This window comes from Gopherus evgoodei, chromosome 1 (assembly GCF_007399415.2).
Source record: "Gopherus evgoodei ecotype Sinaloan lineage chromosome 1, rGopEvg1_v1.p, whole genome shotgun sequence".
In the NCBI taxonomy this organism is placed as follows: Eukaryota; Metazoa; Chordata; order Testudines; family Testudinidae; genus Gopherus; species Gopherus evgoodei.
This window is the reverse complement of record NC_044322.1, coordinates 48,877,286-48,896,205: the sequence shown is the minus strand read 5'-3', so window position 1 is coordinate 48,896,205 and position 18,920 is coordinate 48,877,286. Positions and strand designations below refer to the sequence as shown.

Sequence of the window (18,920 nt, the reverse complement as noted above, 5' to 3'; positions counted from 1 at the left end):
GGTTAAGGGTGCAGGAGGGCTGCTTCAGGCTGGGATTGAGGGGTACAAAGGGCAGGAGTGGGATCAGGGCTGGGACAGGGGGTTGGGGCACAGGAGGGGGTGCAGGCTTTGGGCCGCGCTTACCTCAGGTGGCTCCCGGAAGCAGTGGAATGTCCCCACTCTGGCTCCTACGGCGAGCAGGGCCGGCTTTAGGCTGATTTGCCCGATTCCCCAGAATCAGGCCCCGCACCTAAGAGGGCCCTGCGCCTTAGGCACCTTTTAAATTTTTTTTACTCACCCTGGCGGCAGTCCACTCTGCCGGGGTCTTCGGCAGCCCCACTCCCCTGGCCAGAACGCGGCAAGCCCCGCAGCCCAGCTCTCCCAGCTGGAGCTCTGGCCGGAGCGCAGTAGCCCCACGGCCCTGTGACCACGGCTGGAGCTCCGGCTGGAGCTCGGCAGCCCCACGGCCCTGTGACCCCGGCCGGAGAGCGGCAAGCCCTGCGGCCCTGCGACCCCGGCTGGAGCTCTGGCCGGAGCGCGGCAGCCCCACAGCCCTGCGACCCCAGCTGGAGCTCTGGCTAGAGCGTGGCGGCCCTGCAACCCTGGCCAGAGCGCGGCGGCCCCGCGACCCCGGCCGGAGTGTGGCAAGCCCCTTGGCTCCCCTCCCCCAGCCAGCAATCGGAAATGCTGCTGAAGACTGGGAGCGCCGCCCGGTGAGTACAAACCCTGCCCCCAGGAATCAGGCCCCACACTTGCTAAAGCCATCCCTGACACCAAGGCTTGGCTAGGCAGCTTTGCGTGCAGCCCGTCCTCAGGCACTGCCCTCGCAGCTCCCATTGGCCGCAGTTCCTGGCTAGTGTGCTCTGCGGAGCTGGTGCTTGGAGTGGGGGCAGTGTGCGGAGCCCCTGGCTGCCTCTACATCAAGGAGCCCTGAGCAGGGACACGCTGCTGCTTCCAGGAGCTGCGCGGAACTACAGCAGGCAGGAAGCCTGCCTTAGCCCCGTGGTGCTGACTGGCATCACCAGGGCCCCTTTTTGACCGGGCGTTCCAGTCAAAAACTGGATGCCTAGCAACCCTAGGCTAGGTTAGGGAGACACAGTATATATCTAGTTATACATCTGGATCACCCATTTGGGGAGTTTCTGAGGTAGGTTATATTGCAAGTTCAGAAGTGACTGTGGCAATCATCACTACCAGAAGAAAAGTAAAATATGAAAACATCCCAGAATTTAGGAAGAGGACCCACACTTCAGTGCTTCAGGCCCTTATTCTTTTACTAGACTGTGTTTTAATCTAAGTATGTTTTTAGCTTCTTAACTGCCATAAAATATTACTGTAGAAATCAATGTGCTTCAACATTCATAAATGAGAAGTATTTAAGTTCTTAGCTGGGGCGGCTCCAGGCACCAGCACGCCAAGCGCGTGCTTGGGGCGGCAAGCCACTGGGGGTGCTCTGCTGGTCGCCGTGAGGGCGGCAGGTTGGCTGCCTTCGGCGGCTTGCCTGCGGAGGGTCCGCTGGTCCCGCGGCTTTGGCGGACCTCGTGCAGGCCGCAGGCATGCCACCGAAGGCAGCCTGCATGCCATGCTTGGGGCGGCAAAATGCCTAGAGCCGCCCCGGTTCTTAACTTTTTGAACCTTTCTGAAAACAGGACAGAAAAAGACCTAATGTTTGTTAGATGTTTATCCTCTCAGAAATGCTTTTGGACTTGGAGATCTTAAAAAAAAAAGCCATTATAATTTGCAGCATTTCAATATTTTTCTTTCTCTAATGCAGCTATCAGTAACTGCTGTTTCATTGGGATTCCAGACATGTCCATGTGTGGGATGCAAACTGTAATGTATTTTAAAAATAGAGGAAGAACTACAGAACATCTGGACAGATGCTCTCTGCCTACCTTATCTTGTCCAAACACAGTAGTAGTATTTGCAATGAACGATGTTTATACTGGTAGAACTTCCTTTCTAATCAGTCTGTTCCCCTGAGCTGCATCTGGATAATTGTGCAATTTACAGTTCTACAGAGAAAATACAATATTCTATTTAAGTATGAAACTTAACCTTGCCATGCTGCAAGCTTGAAGTATTTAGAAATAATCCCATTGGCATGGTGTGGTGTGATGTATTTGATTTGATGATATGCATCTAACTAAGTAATGGTTGCCTACTTTTAATTAACAGGCAGCCCTTTTGGTTTAAAAAATGCTTCAGGTCTTCGGCCCTTAAATCTGCTACAGGTAATTAATGTATTTGGACACATTAATAATTGTTTGCATAATTCTATATGGATGTGTTGATTACTGATTTTGGTCACGTAGACCTCCAGTTCCTTGGAGCCAGGTGTTCCGAGATATGCCACTTATTGTAAATGTTTCCTTTTATTATTTTAATTTGAATGCATAAGACAAGAAAAGGTCTATGCTAAGAGAATAGGTGCCTTAAAAGATAACTAAAATCAGTCTATAAAACAGCAAACCTGAGGCCATCCTTCCCCCACTAACAAATCAACCAGTCTTGAATGACATAAAATAAGCTGTAGAAATAGTGAAATTTTGAAACTTGAATTCAAGTGGGTAATTGCATAATAAAAAATCCCATTTTTCAGCCTTTGCTTTTGCTTTCACTGAAAAGTAGTTTTCATTTTTAGTTACAATTGTTTGAAAACTGCAAAATTAACAGTGCAATAGAAATCCCCTGTAAATTAACCAGCATAGGTCTTAAGAAAGATGAACTATGGGTGTGCAGCTAGGTCACTAGTTGATAAAAGGAACTTGCAGTCTCTACTATTGGAAATAGAAAGCTATGCAACACAAATAGTTCCAGACAAGGAGTTTACAAACTCGGAATAAACCTCTTTAATTTAAACAAAAAATAAAACCCAAGGGGGAAAATTGTTGATTGCATCTGAGCTCTGATCAAATGCAGGGCGGGGTGGGAGGCAGCTATCAGGTCCAGCACAAGTTAGAGCTGCAGAGGAGCAGCTCTAAATTACACCAGTGGTGCAAGATCCTTCAGGAACCTTAGAGTAAGATTGATCCCCCATGCTGCTTTCCTGTACTCCCTGTTGCCCAGGAGCATGGGATGTGGCTCGCACAGGAGACAGCTGTGTCAGAGGAGAGTTCCTCTGCCTAGGAGGGAATTCTCCACTGACTGTAGTCAACTGTTTTAAGTCCACTTTGTGCCACTTGTACAGAGTATAGTGGATTTAGTAGACTAGGGGATGTGCCACTAGGAAATGAAATGGTAGAGTCAGGTTGCACAGGTTGCAATTAAGAGTCAGGTTGCACAGTTAAATTCAATGCAGTTCACAAATGCACAAGTCAAATTTATGTCTGTTTATGGACTCTGGTTAAATGTGCAGCTTGCTATCACACTGTTTGTTTTAAAATATATATTATAAACCATGGAGGACTTAGTATACTAATTTAATTTTGCTGTTGGAATCTTAACTTTTTTACATTTTGTGTCTTCCTTGTGAGTTTAATTATTTAACCTTCATATTGCAATAACAGTTCTTTGGTATGTGTGTGTGATTATGAAGATATTAGTGAAATGCTTGTATGTACATTACACCTAAGGCAGTCATTTCAGGCTATGCTCTTGAATCTCCTCTCTCTTACACTGTTATAAATCAAGAATAATTCAGTTGAAATCAGTGCAGTTGGTAAAACTGAGGTAAGCAAGAGGAAATAGGCCCCATATTTAATATCTGTTGTATCAGATTCTCCACAATTTACTACTAGGAAGCCTTCATCCAAATAAAATAAAATGGTTTAAACATGGAGTTAATGAAGTATTCTGATGTGACAGGTATCCATTAACCTACATTTTTATTAGCGATGTGTAAAATCTCCACAATTGTATTTCAAAAGAACAATGATAATAATATACTTTTCTCCCTAGGAATGTAGGGCAACAACTTATGCAGACTCTATTTCTGAAAAATGAGGCCTTTTCAAAAACAGCAGCATTTTTAAAGTATCTGCAAGAAGTAATTTAATATCTAGATCTTTATTTGTACTCATCCCTGGAGAATGGCAGGCTCATGAATGTGATTGAATTATGTCTTTTGTTTTTAATCTGAAACAGCTTCCTGGTGGTTCACTTATTTTCAACCCACTTCAGCAGCAGCAGCAGCAGCTCTCACAGTTCTCTCCCCAGCAGCAGTCCCAGCAGCCTGCAGCCTCTAGTCCGCAGCAACAGGGAGAACAGGTGTGCCAGTTACCCTCAGTAAGAGTTCATAAATACATTGGAAAACTGTTGAACCGCATAGTTTACTCACAAATGATTATGCCAGGGTTTCTCAAATAGGGGTCGCCGCTTCTGTAGGGAAAGCCCCTGCCGGGCCGGGCTGGTATGTTTACCTGCCCCGTTCACAGGTCCGGCCGATCGCGGCTCCCACTGGCCGCCGATCGCAGCTCCGGGCCAATGGGAGCTGCTGGAAGTGGCACGGGCCGAGGGACTTACTGGCCGCCACTTCCAGGAACTCCCATTGGCCGGGAGCAGCGATCTGCAGCCAGTGGGAACCGCGATCGGCCAGACCTGCGGATGGGGCAGGTAAACACACCGGCCCATCCCGCCAAGGGCTTTCCCTACAGAAGCAGCGACCCCTGCTTGGGAAACCCTGGATTATACCTTTCAGGTGGTGAATGGTTGATTGGAGTAGTTGTTTAAAGGAAGAGGAAATGAACAATTCTAGTTTACTAAATAGCAAGGGGATCTATTTTTGGATGGTAAAAGTCATTCATCATTTCTCCTTTTACAAGATCTAGGAATATAAAAATAAGTTGTGTTTCCCAGTTAGTCTACTGTCCTTTCAGCTCTGTAGTCATGCCAATACTGAAAAGACCATTATGGTTTGCTTCTAACAATTCCTCGATTGCTTAACTTTGTTTTAGTTAGCAAAGAACTGGCAAAGAGAGTGTAGCCCTCTGATGGTTCATATTATGCCTTGCACATTTACTATAGGATGTCAGCTGCATAGGTTTGTATGAATTCGCTAGCCTTAAACTGAAATAAGCATTCATATAGTATAATGAAAGTGGAAAGACCCATTGCATTCTGAACTCCACTTTGACTCCCCTTTTAACTTTGTCAGAAACATCTCCTCTTTGGCCTAAAAATTGTTTGTTTCAGATCAGAAGAGAATTTTGTTTTTTAACATTCACATGCATGTTGGGTAAGCAGGCTTTTAGTTACAGAGTATTGGAAACTTAGCGTTTTAAATAAACATAACTTTTTTTCTATGACTTAAAAAAGAGCTGATTTTAAGGTATCAGATTTCTCATCTATTTAATTCTCCATGAAGCCAGGGCTAATAAAATCTTATTTAAAACTATGTTTACTAAACATTTCATTGACAACTGACAGGTTGTTAGTTACTTGTGAGGAATGGGATCTCTGAATGTTGTAGAAATCTAGATATGTCTGAGAGTCCTTCAAAGGTTACAGGATCAGTTGGAAGATTGTAGCAGTTTTCTGTGTCAGTTACAATGCATGGATTAAATGGTATCTCTCTTTTTCTACAGAACAACAAGTAAATGGGCCTTTACACAAAAGGTCTCAATCAGGTTAAGGAGAAAGGAAGCCTCGTGAAGAGTGCAGTCACTTTGTTGCCACTGCTAGTTATAGTTGTAGTTATAGCTGGCTCCTCTGTCCCTTTACAGACTGGTGATTTTTTGACATGGCAGATAACCTGGCCTTGCTCCATCCTGCACTAATGTGGACAGAAGCCATTCAGTAGGTGAGGGAAGAGTGTTCTTGCCCCTCCCTACACAGAACCACAGCACAGGAATTACCATGCTGCGTCAGAGTAGTGCTCCCGTTAGTCCACTGTCCCGATTCTTAGGGCATGGCTACACTTGCAGATGTAGAGTGCTGAGAGTTAAATCCGCCTTCGTAGAGCGCAGTAGGGAAAGCGCTGCAGTCTGCCCACAGTGACAGCTTCAGCGCACTGGTGTGGCCACATTTGCAGCACTTGCAGCGGCATTGGGAGCAGTGCATTATGGGCAGCTATCCCACCATCCAAGTGACTGCAACGTGCTTTTCTAATGGGGGATGGGGTGGAGTGTAACAGGAAGTGTGTTGTGTGTATGTAGGGGGGAAAGAGTGGGTTTTTGGGGTGCTGAGAATGTGTCAGCATTCTGTCTTGTAAGTTCAGACCCTCCTCTTCACCCCACCTCTCATTCACTCAAAGCAAACAGTAAATGTTTGCTTTTCTCGGCACTGGTAAGCAGCCGGCTTCTCCGAAATGGAGCTTTGAAAGGGCATTTCCACATTCCTGCAGCCGATTTCACAACAATGACAAGAGTGGCCACTTAAGGGGATTACAGGACGTTTCCAGAGGCTGATCACAGCGCAGTAACGCAACACCTCGTTCACACTGGCACCGCAGTGCTCCAGCGGGAGTGCAGCAAATGTTACTCCTCTCACCAAGGTTGAGTACCAGCAGCGCTGTATCCACGGAGTCAGAGCGCTCTACGTGCCTTGCCAGTGTGGACGGGGAGTGAGCTAGGGCGCCCGGGGCTGCTTTGTTGCGCTGTAACTCGCAAGTGTAGCCAAGGCCTTAGTGACCAGTACAAGCTGCTTTAGAGGAATACATGTGAAACCCGCTACTGTAGAATACCCAAAGTTTCTTCCTAACCCTGTCAGTCAGCAGTTGGCTTATGCCCTAGCTGTTTCAGTTGAGTTGGGATTTTTGTGCTAGTGAAGGGTAGGGCTCCATTTGGCCCTAAAATTGTAGATTGTAATTTTGGATGATTGTAGACAGATGGAAAGCTGAGGCAGCAAGTACTATCACTGTGAAAGGCATTAATCTTTATAGATGATTTCTTTGTAAAAGTCTGCAACAGAGTTCAGCAGTTAACCTCAGTCCATTCTCATATGCCAAATCCCCTTCCCTTAAGGCATCAAGACCTTCCCCTAAATTGTATCTATCTGGTAGGGTATTTAGTTCTCACTGTGCCCACAATGTGGCCAGTTTGGGAAAGGAAAAGTACAGTCTGCTCTGCTTTTGCATCTCATCTGCCAGTGTAGTTACCAGCTCCTTTCTAGTCTTCCTGCTGAGACCAGAGGCCTTTTGTGTGTGCTAGTTAGTCTCTGCCTTCAGCCCAGATACCTAGTTCAGTTTGCCTTAAAATAATTTTGAATAGTATGGAAGAATCATCAGTAAGGTGGCTCCAGGGGTGAAAGTAACTTAAAGGACTTACCAGTACGCCAGAGTCCTGAGCAGGGCTGTGGCTGGGAGCCCCAGGGCCTTTAAATCACCCTGGATGTACCAGCTGCAGAGGCGGCTGGGAGCCCCAGGGCTCACGGGCAAATTAAAGGGCCCAGGGCTCCGGCAGCTGCGGAACTCCAGGCCCTTTAAATCACGGCAGGAGCCCTGCCGCCGCTCCTTGGGCTAGGGCCGGGGTAGCGGCAGCAGGGTTCCAGAGGTGATTTAAAGGCCCGGGGCCCCATGCCGCTGCAGGGAGCCCTGGGCCCTTTAAATCCCCGCCAGAGCCCGGGTTGTGCGAGGATTTAAAGGGCCAAGTGCTCCCCACAGCAGCTGGAGCCCTGGGCCCTTTAAATCACTGCCAGAGAAGCCAGTCTAGTCCGGCACAGCGTACTGGCTCTTGCCGGTATGCCGTACCGTACTGTACCGCCTTACTTTCACCTCTGGGTGGCTCTGAATACTACATAAAGTATTAGACTGACAAAAGCTCACTTACGAGGTAACAGGTCCCTCTGCTTTGAATGGTCCCTTACAATATGTGCTAACTACTTGTGCTAAACAATCTGTCCCACCATGGGTGTAGCTGTGATACTGGGAGTACCTTTCCCAGATCTGAAGAAGAGCTCGGTGTGGCTCGAAAGCGTATCTCTCTCACCAACAGAAATTGGTCCAAAAAAAGATATTACCTTACCCAAATGGTCTCTCGTATGTGGTAACATCAGTTTCCTGGAATCCCACATGGCAGAAAAGTTCTCCTACAGTGTCATCTCTGTTCACACAGGTCTTTAAGGGTGTTATGTGTGGTAGTGTGACAGCAGGCAGCTGTAGATGTATTCTTAAGGCACTTGGAATCCAACCATCGAATCTCTTGTTATTGTTGGGAATTACTTTGTTCTTTGATCAGTAAGCCAATAGTCTTGGAATTTCCTCATACAGACTTTGAACTATGAACTTAATTTCTTCACACGTGTAAATTAATTGAGCTGAAATCTAAGTTCTTAGTGAAGAAATAATCAAATAGCACTTTTTATTGCATTGTGCAAAATATACATACATTTATCACAAATTTCTGTAGGTTTTTGGTGAGAGGTTGGTACCATCATTTTACAGTATCCTCAGTATGTCCTAACCTTATAGCACTGTTTCTTTAGGACAGTGATTTTTAGCTGAATTCTTTCCCTGTTTTCTTTTTCATGTGATTACTTAACATGGTTATCTTAAAGAAATCTTGCATAACTCATGACAATTTAGCAGCCTAGTCACAAGTTCTGCTTCTTACCATTTTTTTGGGGGAGGGGGGTGCGGTGTGTGTTACAAGTCTGTTTGAATTATGTAAGATGTACTCAGACAATATTTTCATTCCATGTGTGTACTTAAAGAATTATGCATGTGGGTACACTAGTATAGTGCATGATCCAGTACACACTGACTTCAACGGACATTTAATCAATCCCTTCATGATCCAATCTGTGTAAGAAATGAATGGAAGTAGGGGGAGTTATTTTGTTCTTGAGTGAAGTTGTTGCCTTCAGAATATTACTGGGGTAGGGTTTTTTAAGATAAGAAAGGATGGCACAATCTGAAGATGTAAATATCTTCACTTTTTTCCCCTGATGTTTCGGGTCTATAGTGATTAGTATTCTTGCCCGTGGACTGCATGTGGACCACCATTTCAGGTGCAACACAGATTCTTGTGGAATTAGGAGATGAAGTACCACCTGATTGGATCTAAACTATAGTTATTACTACTAGGGGTTGCCTGTGGTGCAGCCAGAGATGCCATGGGACTTCTGTTAAAGAGGAGAGAGAGAATCCTAATGTCCTGGAAAATATTCCCTATGTATGTAAAACAGGTTATCCAAAAATCCAAAATTATAGAAGAGCTAGTATAGAGCACATAATGGCTGCTCTACATATCTGAATAGTCACTCCATTACCTGTATTTAACACTACAAAAAGCAGAATGCATTTTTAAAAGGGAAATAAAAGCGATCAACATGAAAAGATACGAGTATTTTTTGAATTTATTCATTCAATGGCACAAAAGTTCCACAATAAGTATCAGACTTCTCATTTTTGCCAGAGTGCTGAGCAATGTCCAGCCAATCAAGACCAAGCCTTATCTGCCCAGCAAGCCGCTGTTATTAACCTGACTGGAGTAGGGAGCTTTATGCAACCTCAAGCAGCAGGTATGTGTTGGCAGAGTTTCCTTCTGTTTTTTTTAGTGACATTGATAAATTTCATACTGGAATGAAGTTTGGTGTTTAATATAAGCCTTCTCCTTACTCTAATTAAAGCAGATCACATATCAAGTTATCATGACAGAGTGTGGATTACATAAAAGATGCTACATTTAATTTGACTTGCAAATTAAAAACATGCACTTTTCTACTTCGTCTTGTATATGGTAGTTTCATAAACTGAATAGTTTCTAAATCACATGGAATAATTCCTGCCAAAACTGTACAAAGCTTCTATACCAAACTTCATTAAGGAGTATTTCTTTAAACTGTCTGCTTTAAAGTCCAGTATGAGAAATTTGTTTCATGTTCACAAGCTCTTCATAATCTAATTGCATGTTCCAACTAACAGTGTCTATACAGTGTATACTTTATTCTGCACCGTTTCTGATTTTACTCTTGAGATTAATTCTACTGATCCCCTTTCTGTTACACTCTATTCCTATGTCTTCCTTTCCTAACCCTGACAACCTCCACCCAACCTCTTTGACCTGCCTGCTTTCCCCCTCTCCTTTTCGTAGTGTTGTCTCAGCTTGGCTCTGCCGTGAACAGACGTGGGCAAAGCCTTCCTCAGCAGAGACTCCAGCTCTCCTCTGCCTTACAGCAGCAACAACAACAACAAGCCTTGCAGCAGCAGCAGCAACAGATACAAGTAATCCAGCAACTTCGCTCTGATTGCATAAAAAAATACAATTCTCAGCTCCAAAAACAAAAATGCTGCCCTTTAGAGTTTTACTAATAGCATATGGAATTTTAAAAATGCTGCAGTGTGGCAAACTAAACTGAGAGATCCGATTCCTCTTGTTCTATCAACTTGGAGCACTGAATTTATTTTTATACATTAAAGCCATCCACTTTCCTGATTTGACAACATTCAAGGAGTGCTTGTGGCACGTTACTAAATAAGCTTGGCCAGGTGCCATTAGGATTTTGAAGCAACAGCATGTCGAGTGCCTAGTTAAATTCAAACACATTGCACAGCTACCGTTAATACATTAAGAAGGAAGCTCTGGCAAAGCGTTCTTTTAACATAGTAATGTTATCCATCCTGATATTTATGTAGGGAGTACATCATTGCAATATTAGGACAAAAATATATTGCATGAATGAGGGAGACTTAAATAGAGAAATCATATTAAGTATTATGCTGAATATATCATCTGAACTAAAATGTTTACTGAAGTTGCTGAGTTACTGCAGTTACTGCAACAGACACAAAGGGCAAAGTTTAACTGTGAAATGTTAGAAATGCCCTCAGCAGGCTTCTGTGCCACTGGTGCTGCTTGACTGTACTCATTGTCCCAGTATGTGGTATTCCTTTTTGATGCCATTTCAGTGCTTCCTCAGTTTAATTACCCCATCTTGTTCTTTCCTGTCATTCTTCCTGCGGTAAAAGTAGCGTTCAATTTAATATAACAACCTTTTTTTCCCTTTCCCTTCTCCCCCACGGCAGCAGTTGCGATTCTTGCAGCATCAAATGACTATGGCAGCAGCAGCAGCACAAGCAGCTCAGCTACGACACCAGCAACGTTCAGGCAGCCAGTCCAAAAGTAAAAGGAAAAGAGGCTCACCGACCCCTCCGAAGTCCTGAGTCTTGGGGGGTTTATATTTAAAAAAAAATAAACGCAGAGGTGATTTTTAAAACTTTTCTTTTTTTAAAGAAAGCTCAAAATAAATTTTTTTTAAAAAATCAGTGTTTGAAATGGCTGATGGGAAAATGAATTTTTGAAGTAATGCTGATATGTATAAACTGTATCGGGAATCCAACTCTATGGAGAATAGGAATTTCATTTAACAAAAAGCTAGGGTTTGGTTTCTGCAAGTCACTTCATATTTTTAACAAGATGTTTACCATGTATTTTTTACCATTCAGCAGCACTGTACATAGTATAAGGGTGATACATTTTAGAAAGATGAACTTTGTAAATGTAGTATTGATATCTGTTTATTTAGTATAAAAGGTTGGTGAACACTCTAACAAATACAGTTTTTACAAATCCATTTTGAAGAGACCTTGCCGTACATTTATTTTATTTTTATACTTTTTATCACTTTATCTATCAGCTTCTTCACTTCTTTGTGTCTGGTAATGGCCCGGGTGATACAGTCTTGAAGTTTTGCTGCTGTTAGGCCACTTCCACCTAAAAAAGAGGGGGAACCCCCCCCAAATTGAAAGTAATAGCTTGGTTTTCCAGTTTGTTTCCTTTAAAATGTTTATCAAATGGAAAGATTAAAACTTTTCAGTCCTGGGGGTTATGTTACTGTTTAAGAATCAGGGTGGTCTGATTTGCAATTCTCCTTAAGAAAATTGTTTTACTTTAAATATCAAATCTTACTAGCACAATAGAAGACCTAGGTTCAAGAGCCCACCTCTGCAGCAAGTCTGGCTAACCACGTCATGAAGACAGTTTATGCAAGGAAAAGGTTATTTCTTGCAGCAGCCACACCAGCTCTTGCAAAACGCAATACTGTAGATTATTTTTAAGAAGACTGCAGTATTAACATTCATTTAAGAAATAGTTCAGCTAAGGCCTGGTCTACACTACGCATTTAAACCGAATTTAGCAGCGTTAAACTGATTTAACCCTGCACCCGTCCACACAGCTAGGCTCTTTGTATCGATATAAAGGACTCTTTAAACCAATTTCTGTACTCCTCCCCGACGAGAGGAGTACTGCTGAAATCGGTATTGCCATGTCGGATTAGGGTTAGTGTGGCCGCAAATCGACGGTATTGGCCTCCGGGCAGTATCCCAAAGTGCACCATTGTGACCGCTCTGGAAAGCAGTCTGAACTCGGATGCACTGGCCAGGTAGACAGGAAAAGCCCTGTGAACTTTTGAATTGCATTTCCTGTTTGCCCAGCATGGAGCTCTGATCAGCACGGGTGGTGATGCAGTCCCAAATCCAAAAACAGCTCCAGCATGGACCGTACCAGAGATACAGGATCTGATCGCTGTATGGGGAGACAAATCTGTTCTATCAGAGCTCTGTTACAGAAGACGAAATGACAAAGCATTTGAAAAAATCTCCAGGCTATGATAGACAAAGGCCACAGCACAGTGCTGTGTGACAAGCGTAACGGAAAGCCAAAGAATCAAATGGACGCTCATGGAGGGAGGGAGGGGGTACTGAGGACTCCAGCTATCCCACAGTCCCTGCACTCTCTGAAAAGCATTTGCATTCTTGGCTGAGCTCCCAATGCCTGAAGGGTCAAAAACATTTTCCCGGGTGTTTCAGGGTATATGTCATCAATTTACACTCTTTCCTCCCGAAAGAAATGGGAAAAAAAAGTTTCTCGCCTTTTTTTCCAATGTCACCCCAAGTCTACTTCATGCTCCTGGTAGACGGGGTGCTGCAGCACTGAGCACCAGCATCCCCTTCCTGGTGGCAGACGGTACAATATGACTGCTATCCATCGTCATCACCAGCCCGTGAGTGCTCCTGGCTAGTCTCGGTGACGTTGGCCTGGGGCGCCTGGGTAAAAATGGGAATGACTCCTGGTCATTCCCAGCAGATGGTACAGAAGGGCTGGTAACTGTCTTCATCATAGCAACCGGAGGCTGAGCTCCATCAGCCCCCCCAGCCCCCTTTCATGTCTAAAGAAAAGATTCTGTACTGCCTGGACTATCATAGCAGCGGGAGGCTGGGCTCCTCTTCCCCGCCACCCTTTAATCTCCTACGTGGACTATCATACCAGCTGGAGGCTTCCTCCCCCTCATTTTATCTCACTAAAAAGTCAGTGTTTCTTATTCCTGCACTCTTTATTACTTCATCACACAAATGGGGGGACACTGCTACGATAGCCCAGGAGGGTTGGGGGAGGAGGGAATCAACAGGTGGGGTTGTTGCAGGGGCACCCCTAGAATGGCATGTAGCTCATCATTTCTGTGGGATCTCTGGGGCTCTGACCCGGAGCAGCTGCGCTCTCTGGTTCTCTAGTACACTTGCCCCATATTCTAAGAAGGACTGACTCTATTTTTAGATAAAGCATAAAGAAGGAAATGACCCGGGGAATTCCCATTTTTGTACATGCACCCCTGGCCAACCTCAGCGAGGCCAGTCAGGAGCACCCATAACAGCAGCAGACGATACAGAACGACTGATAACCATGATCTCATCGCCAATTTACAGTGGCAAGGCAGACGGTGCAATAGCGATGGTAATTGTCTCTGCTACCTTGCAAAGGCAAATGAATGCTGCTGTGTAGCACTGCAGTACCGCGTCTGTCAGCAGCATCCAGCACACATACAGTGACAGTGACAAAAGGCAAAACGGGCTCCATGGATGTCATGCTATGGCATCTGCCAGAGCAATCCAAGGAAAAGGGGCGCAAAATGATTGTCTGCCGTTGCATTCACGGAGGAAAGACTCAGTGACGACATTTAACCAGAATCACCCGCGACACTGTTTTTGCACTGGGATCTCAACCCAGAATTCCAATGGACGGAGGAGACTGCGGGAACTATGGGATAACTACGGGATAGCTACCCACAGTGCAAACTCCGGAAATCTATGCTAGCCTCGGTACATGGACGCACCCCATGGACGAATTAATATGCTTAGTGTGGCCGCGTGCACTCGACTTTACACAATGTTTTACAAAACCGGTTTATGTAAAATCGGAATAATCCCATAGTGTAGACATACCCTAAGAGTGAAGAAAAACATAACTTGTTTTGAGAGCACTGTCTGACACAGGTACAGTATTAAGAGGGCAGTACATGCTAAAGGCCAATAATGTTACTGTGCAGCATGTACTACTGAAATAATAGCCATCTGTAGGTAGAATTTGATTCCAACCGTTTAATTTTAAATGTGTTGCATGTCAAATTAACTTGTAGTAATTTTGCAAAGTACCTGGCTTATGAACAGAACATAATCTGCCTTCTTCATCCATTACAATGGTTACAGTTCCAGTTGCCAAGTCCTCCTCTTCTGCCGTCGGATCAACAATGAGTATTGTGCTTTAAAATAAAAGAATCCAGAGGTGGGTGAGATGTTTGTCTACAGGTTACTGGACCTTCACATACAAAACAGTCGGCTAGGAAAAGGTTAATCTACGATGAATTTGTCCAGGGTCACTTAGGTTAACTTTTTTAAAGGTTTTATTTATAGTGAGTATTTTTTTAGCTGAATATAGCACTTCTGGAAGCATTCTATAAACATCCACTGTTCTGTCATCAGGATGCCCTAATTTAAAGAACATGGGGAGAAGAAAACCCTTACTGAACTTCAATATTGAACTCAATTGGATGTTTGAAGGTTTGTAAATAGAAATAAAATTTAAATGTAGAGGTTTTAAAAATGTATGCCATCATCAGGAAACTACAGTTTGCAGCACTAAAACAGCTACTACAGTAACAGACAGTAAAACAAATCTTTTAAAACAGTGACTATATGCTGTAAGATTGTTTACTGTTAACAGAAAACTAAGTGAAAACACTATTATTTCCGTTTGCGGTAGATGTACTTATAAAACCCATTTCTCTTATTTGCATGTATATTTATTTTTAGTGAACCCTTTGAAAGAGAATCAAGGACTGTATTTTGATCTGCTACACTGTTCAGTCAAGGAAGCGATCAAAAATATTACCCCTGCGATGAAGGCTGTTGATTTCTCGAGACCCAAAATTAGTTTTTTCCACAGCAAATAATGCAACATTCATAATATTTAAAGGGAAAATTGTCTAAATATCGTTTATTCCACAATAAAAATTGTTGGAACCATTTAATAATATCAAATAGTTTCGTCCTTGAGAAACCTGTACTACAATGGACAGATACAGAGCCAAATAATAAAAGTTCATAAAGGAGTCAATGGGACAGGATGACAAAGACCTCAACTTTTACTAAAACCCTTAAACACGCACAGTTTCTCTCAGAAATCATGGTCATTATATACAGCCTTATCCATATCTTAGTATAACCTTTCTGAACGTGCAAAATGTTTATAAATAACAGTGCAAATTATTATTGGGAATGTCTGGTGTGAATTCCCAATTCCACACTGTTCAAAAAAAGTGTATTTTAAAGTCCAGGTAATTAAATTTGATCTACTGAATATAGTGACACTCTGCCAAGGGAATGCATTTATTCTACATGTTACTTGCAACTAAGTTTTAAAAGTGGGGAGTTCTATGATTTGGCAATGCTTTTCATATTATCTGCATCATAAAAAGTGGGCAGTTGCCTCAACTTTCACAAAGTAGTGAACAGAACAACTCGATCTCAGTACATAATCCCCAGGGTATCCGCTCCTTCCCTCCCTCCCCACCCCAGGTTACTGATAAAGGAAACCTGCAAAAAACATTTGCTTGTTCTACATGAGACAATTTCAGTGAATGGAAGGAAGGAGGTTCCTTCATTGTTCATTTTTCCAGTGCCACTTTTCCAGCTGCTCATTGATGTTTTTGTGCCATAGGCACACACTCCTAAGTGTTACTACTGCTTTGTACACATTGCCGTTCATCCAAAGAGTTCTTACTGTTTAGGTATTTGTATACCATGTTTTCCAATCCTCTCTCCCACATTAATGATATTAAGGAGCTGCCTGTAAATACTTTTGAGAGGACAAACAGAAAGATATCTTTCTGTTGACTGGCTATTGAAAAGAGATGCAGCATACTATCAGCACTGCTCTGCAGCTAGTTTTAGAACCTCTCTTAGCTGGTAATTATACTTAGAAGCTTACACACTTCCATTTTACTATTGACAAAAAGATGCTAGGGCCTGAAGTAATGAAAACTGTCTACAAGCTATTTATAGCAGATGAATCCCTGAAGAGTGAAACAGACTTTACATTTACCCTTTGGGAATTAACAGCCTCTGTAATTCTGGGCTTGCCAGAAATGTTATAGCATGGGCTATAACAATTAGGAAGTGCTGGTGACAACAAAACTCTTCCGCTCAAGAGGCAAAGTCTGGCCTGGCGAACCACTTGTACCCCAATCCTGCTATTTTAGTGGAAAAAACAACAAGAAAGATTTTAAGTAAGGAGCCTTGCAGATAGATTTCAAAATAAAGAGCCTGACAACATGCAACCCTTTTAGGTCTAAGGATGTTAACTTGGAGAGTAATGACATTCCATCTATGTCAATCCCTGGATAAGTTCTTTACTTTCTGTTCTGAAACTCTTGTGAACTGTTGCTATGAGCTATTGAAAAATTGTCACCCTGTAGGCCAGAGGTATTTGCATTTCAATGGTCGATGTAGTGATTTGTACATGTTATTTTGTGTTAGTGAAGCTCTTTGGGATGAAAGGTATATAAATACAATAACATCATGCAGCCACACCTCTCAAGTACATTTTAATATTAAAATACTTTCCATATGGCTAAGCTGTGAAATCTGGAGATAAATCTGGCTTCAGTTGCAGGGAAAAGTTTGGTAATATTAATTCTGTTCTGGTGGTCATTTGTTCATATTATAAAACTACGTAACAGTTCAAAAGAATCAGCCCTGAATTAGAGTAGCTGAAAAGTCTGGCTGGTCCATGAGGTGCACTGACTTAACTGCATGAGGATTTTGTCACAACAGCTTCTTGGCAACACTGTCAGTTTTTCACCAGTGTGTGTGTCGCTAAACAATTTTTTAAAAACAAGTATACATTTTATCAGTTACCAACTTACTCGTCAAATACAGCAAACGATGTAGCGACTGGATGCTTTCTGATATTCAAAGGATTTGTCTGTTTTAAATCGACTTCTGCCAAACCTGTTTCTTCATTTATAGTAACTTTTGGCAACTGTACTGAAAGAGAATAGGCCAATTAATTGTATGATATTAAACTGGCTGAAGATAATTTGGGCTTTATCCCCAAAGGAATACTTTATGAACTGTTCTGTTAACATCCACCAATCTCTATGGGACTGAGCAACTGCAATTCCTACTGACCGCAGGTCCCAAATCAGACAATGTGGGACATCTGTTTTCTATAAAAATAACAGATGCCATTCTTATCCTTTTTGAGCCCATTATTTTGTTCTGAGTCAGTCAAGTATAAACGATCAGTTGTAAACAAAAATACATTTGAAATTAAAAAAGAAAATCACCATACTGGCACTTTCTACATTGCAAGTACATTATCTGTACAACATTGAACAAAAAAAATCCCACAATAGCATGTCTTTTTCCTATCACTACATCGCTTCTCTCTATTCCTCTGTGATCTTGCTTTTGTGATCTCTTCAGTGATAAATGTGAACAAGTCATAAATTTTAAATATTTTTCCTGTTTGCATAACCCAAAATATAAGTGATTAAATAAAAACTTAGTTTTCTTACACTAAGTAACATGAACAGGTAACATTTCATTTAGATGTTGGTGTACTGAATATTACAATTTTGCTTATGATCAATAGTGGAGTATCCAAACTTCTGGTACGCTGAAGGCAAATTCCATTGCTCTGAAAAACTAAGGTGTCTGGTGGAATGGCTATCAGTCCTATAATAGATTAATACAATGTGCAAGATGCATATGTAAGCAAGGTAGCCCACAACCTGATCAATAACGTACACAAATCTGTGACATCAATTTAGTGACATATTTCTTCTTTGTATTACTGCTTCAGTAGTTCAATAAAAAGATGGGGGTTTAAACTGCTGAAATATTCTGTTCTTGGGGAAATTAAGATCAGTAACAGACTGTTCACCATGATTCAGATTCCTACTAACACATTTATCCCATGAATGTAATATGCTTAACAATTGTATGTTATAGGACACTTACCATTCTTTAAAGCTGCTAACAAAGCAAATGTGCAGGCATCCAAAATGTTTCCATCATAGTCCAAGCATATGAAATCGCAGTATAGAACCCAAGCAAGCTAAGAAACAAAGTTTGCATTTGTGAGATCTGATATAGCCTTTGAACTGCCGGTATCACACTAATTCAGGTTACAGGCCAATGGTAATACACATTAAGCTAGAGAACCATCCTCTGATCCTTTAATAACAAATATGAATACATAACCTTTTAGCTACCCCTAACCCAATTCCCTAAGCATAGCACCAGATTATTAGGATTGATGTTGCTAAGAAGTGGCTGAGGAAGCAATTGTACCGAGTGGGCAGCAAAGAACATCCCACACATTTATGCATTATGATCATGTCAGAAAAAAACAATTTTTTTAAAAGGAGTTATTTATGTTCAAATAGCAGTCTGTAGTCAGCCACTGTATTGTATTGTATCAACAAAACAAACGACTTCTGCCTCCACTAAAAAAAATGGGTGAGAAATTCAATTAATATTTGGTATGTCAGAAAAAAGTATATGTGGACTTTTTACACTTGAGCTATTAAACATAACTAGGGCCCTACCAAATTCACGGCCCATTGTGGTCAATTTCAGGGCTATAGGATTTGAAATGTCAGGGGGTTGTAACTGATTGGGGGTTCCCAACCCAAAAAAGAATTTGGATGGGGGGGTCACAAGCCTGTTGTAGGGGGATCATGGGATTGCCACCCTCATTTCTGTGCTGCCTTCAGAGCTG

At 42.5% G+C, this 18,920-nt stretch overlaps 2 protein-coding genes across 27 annotated transcripts in view; one reads left to right on the top strand and one right to left on the bottom strand.

The window, feature by feature from the left end:
- The window catches only part of SUPT20H (SPT20 homolog, SAGA complex component), a 59,529-nt gene extending 48,099 nt beyond the window's left edge, over nt 1-11,430 (top strand). For 12 of the 25 annotated variants that reach the window (XM_030563508.1, XM_030563635.1, XM_030563608.1 and 9 more), the window contains 5 exons: nt 2,158-2,213; nt 4,066-4,206; nt 9,273-9,378; nt 9,951-10,081; nt 10,883-11,430. In XM_030563508.1, coding sequence (XP_030419368.1) covers nt 2,158-2,213; nt 4,066-4,206; nt 9,273-9,378; nt 9,951-10,081; nt 10,883-11,020 — 572 coding nt within the window. In that variant the 3' untranslated portion in view covers nt 11,021-11,430. Of the gene's footprint in view, nt 1-2,157; nt 2,214-4,065; nt 4,207-9,272; nt 9,379-9,950; nt 10,082-10,882 lie in introns of those variants that run through there. The other 13 variants (XM_030563702.1, XM_030563675.1, XM_030563693.1 and 10 more) reach the window with 7 other exon arrangements.
- The window catches only part of EXOSC8 (exosome component 8), a 48,160-nt gene that overhangs the window by 12,475 nt on the left and 16,765 nt on the right, over nt 1-18,920 (bottom strand). Inside the window, exons 8-11 of one of the 2 annotated variants that reach the window (XM_030563732.1) lie at nt 18,158-18,254; nt 17,059-17,179; nt 14,288-14,394; nt 11,357-11,570 (exon numbers count right to left, since the gene is read on the bottom strand). In XM_030563732.1, coding sequence (XP_030419592.1) covers nt 11,455-11,570; nt 14,288-14,394; nt 17,059-17,179; nt 18,158-18,254 — 441 coding nt within the window. In that variant the 3' untranslated portion in view covers nt 11,357-11,454. Of the gene's footprint in view, nt 1-11,356; nt 11,571-14,287; nt 14,395-17,058; nt 17,180-18,157; nt 18,255-18,920 lie in introns of those variants that run through there. The other variant, XM_030563723.1, reaches the window with a different exon arrangement.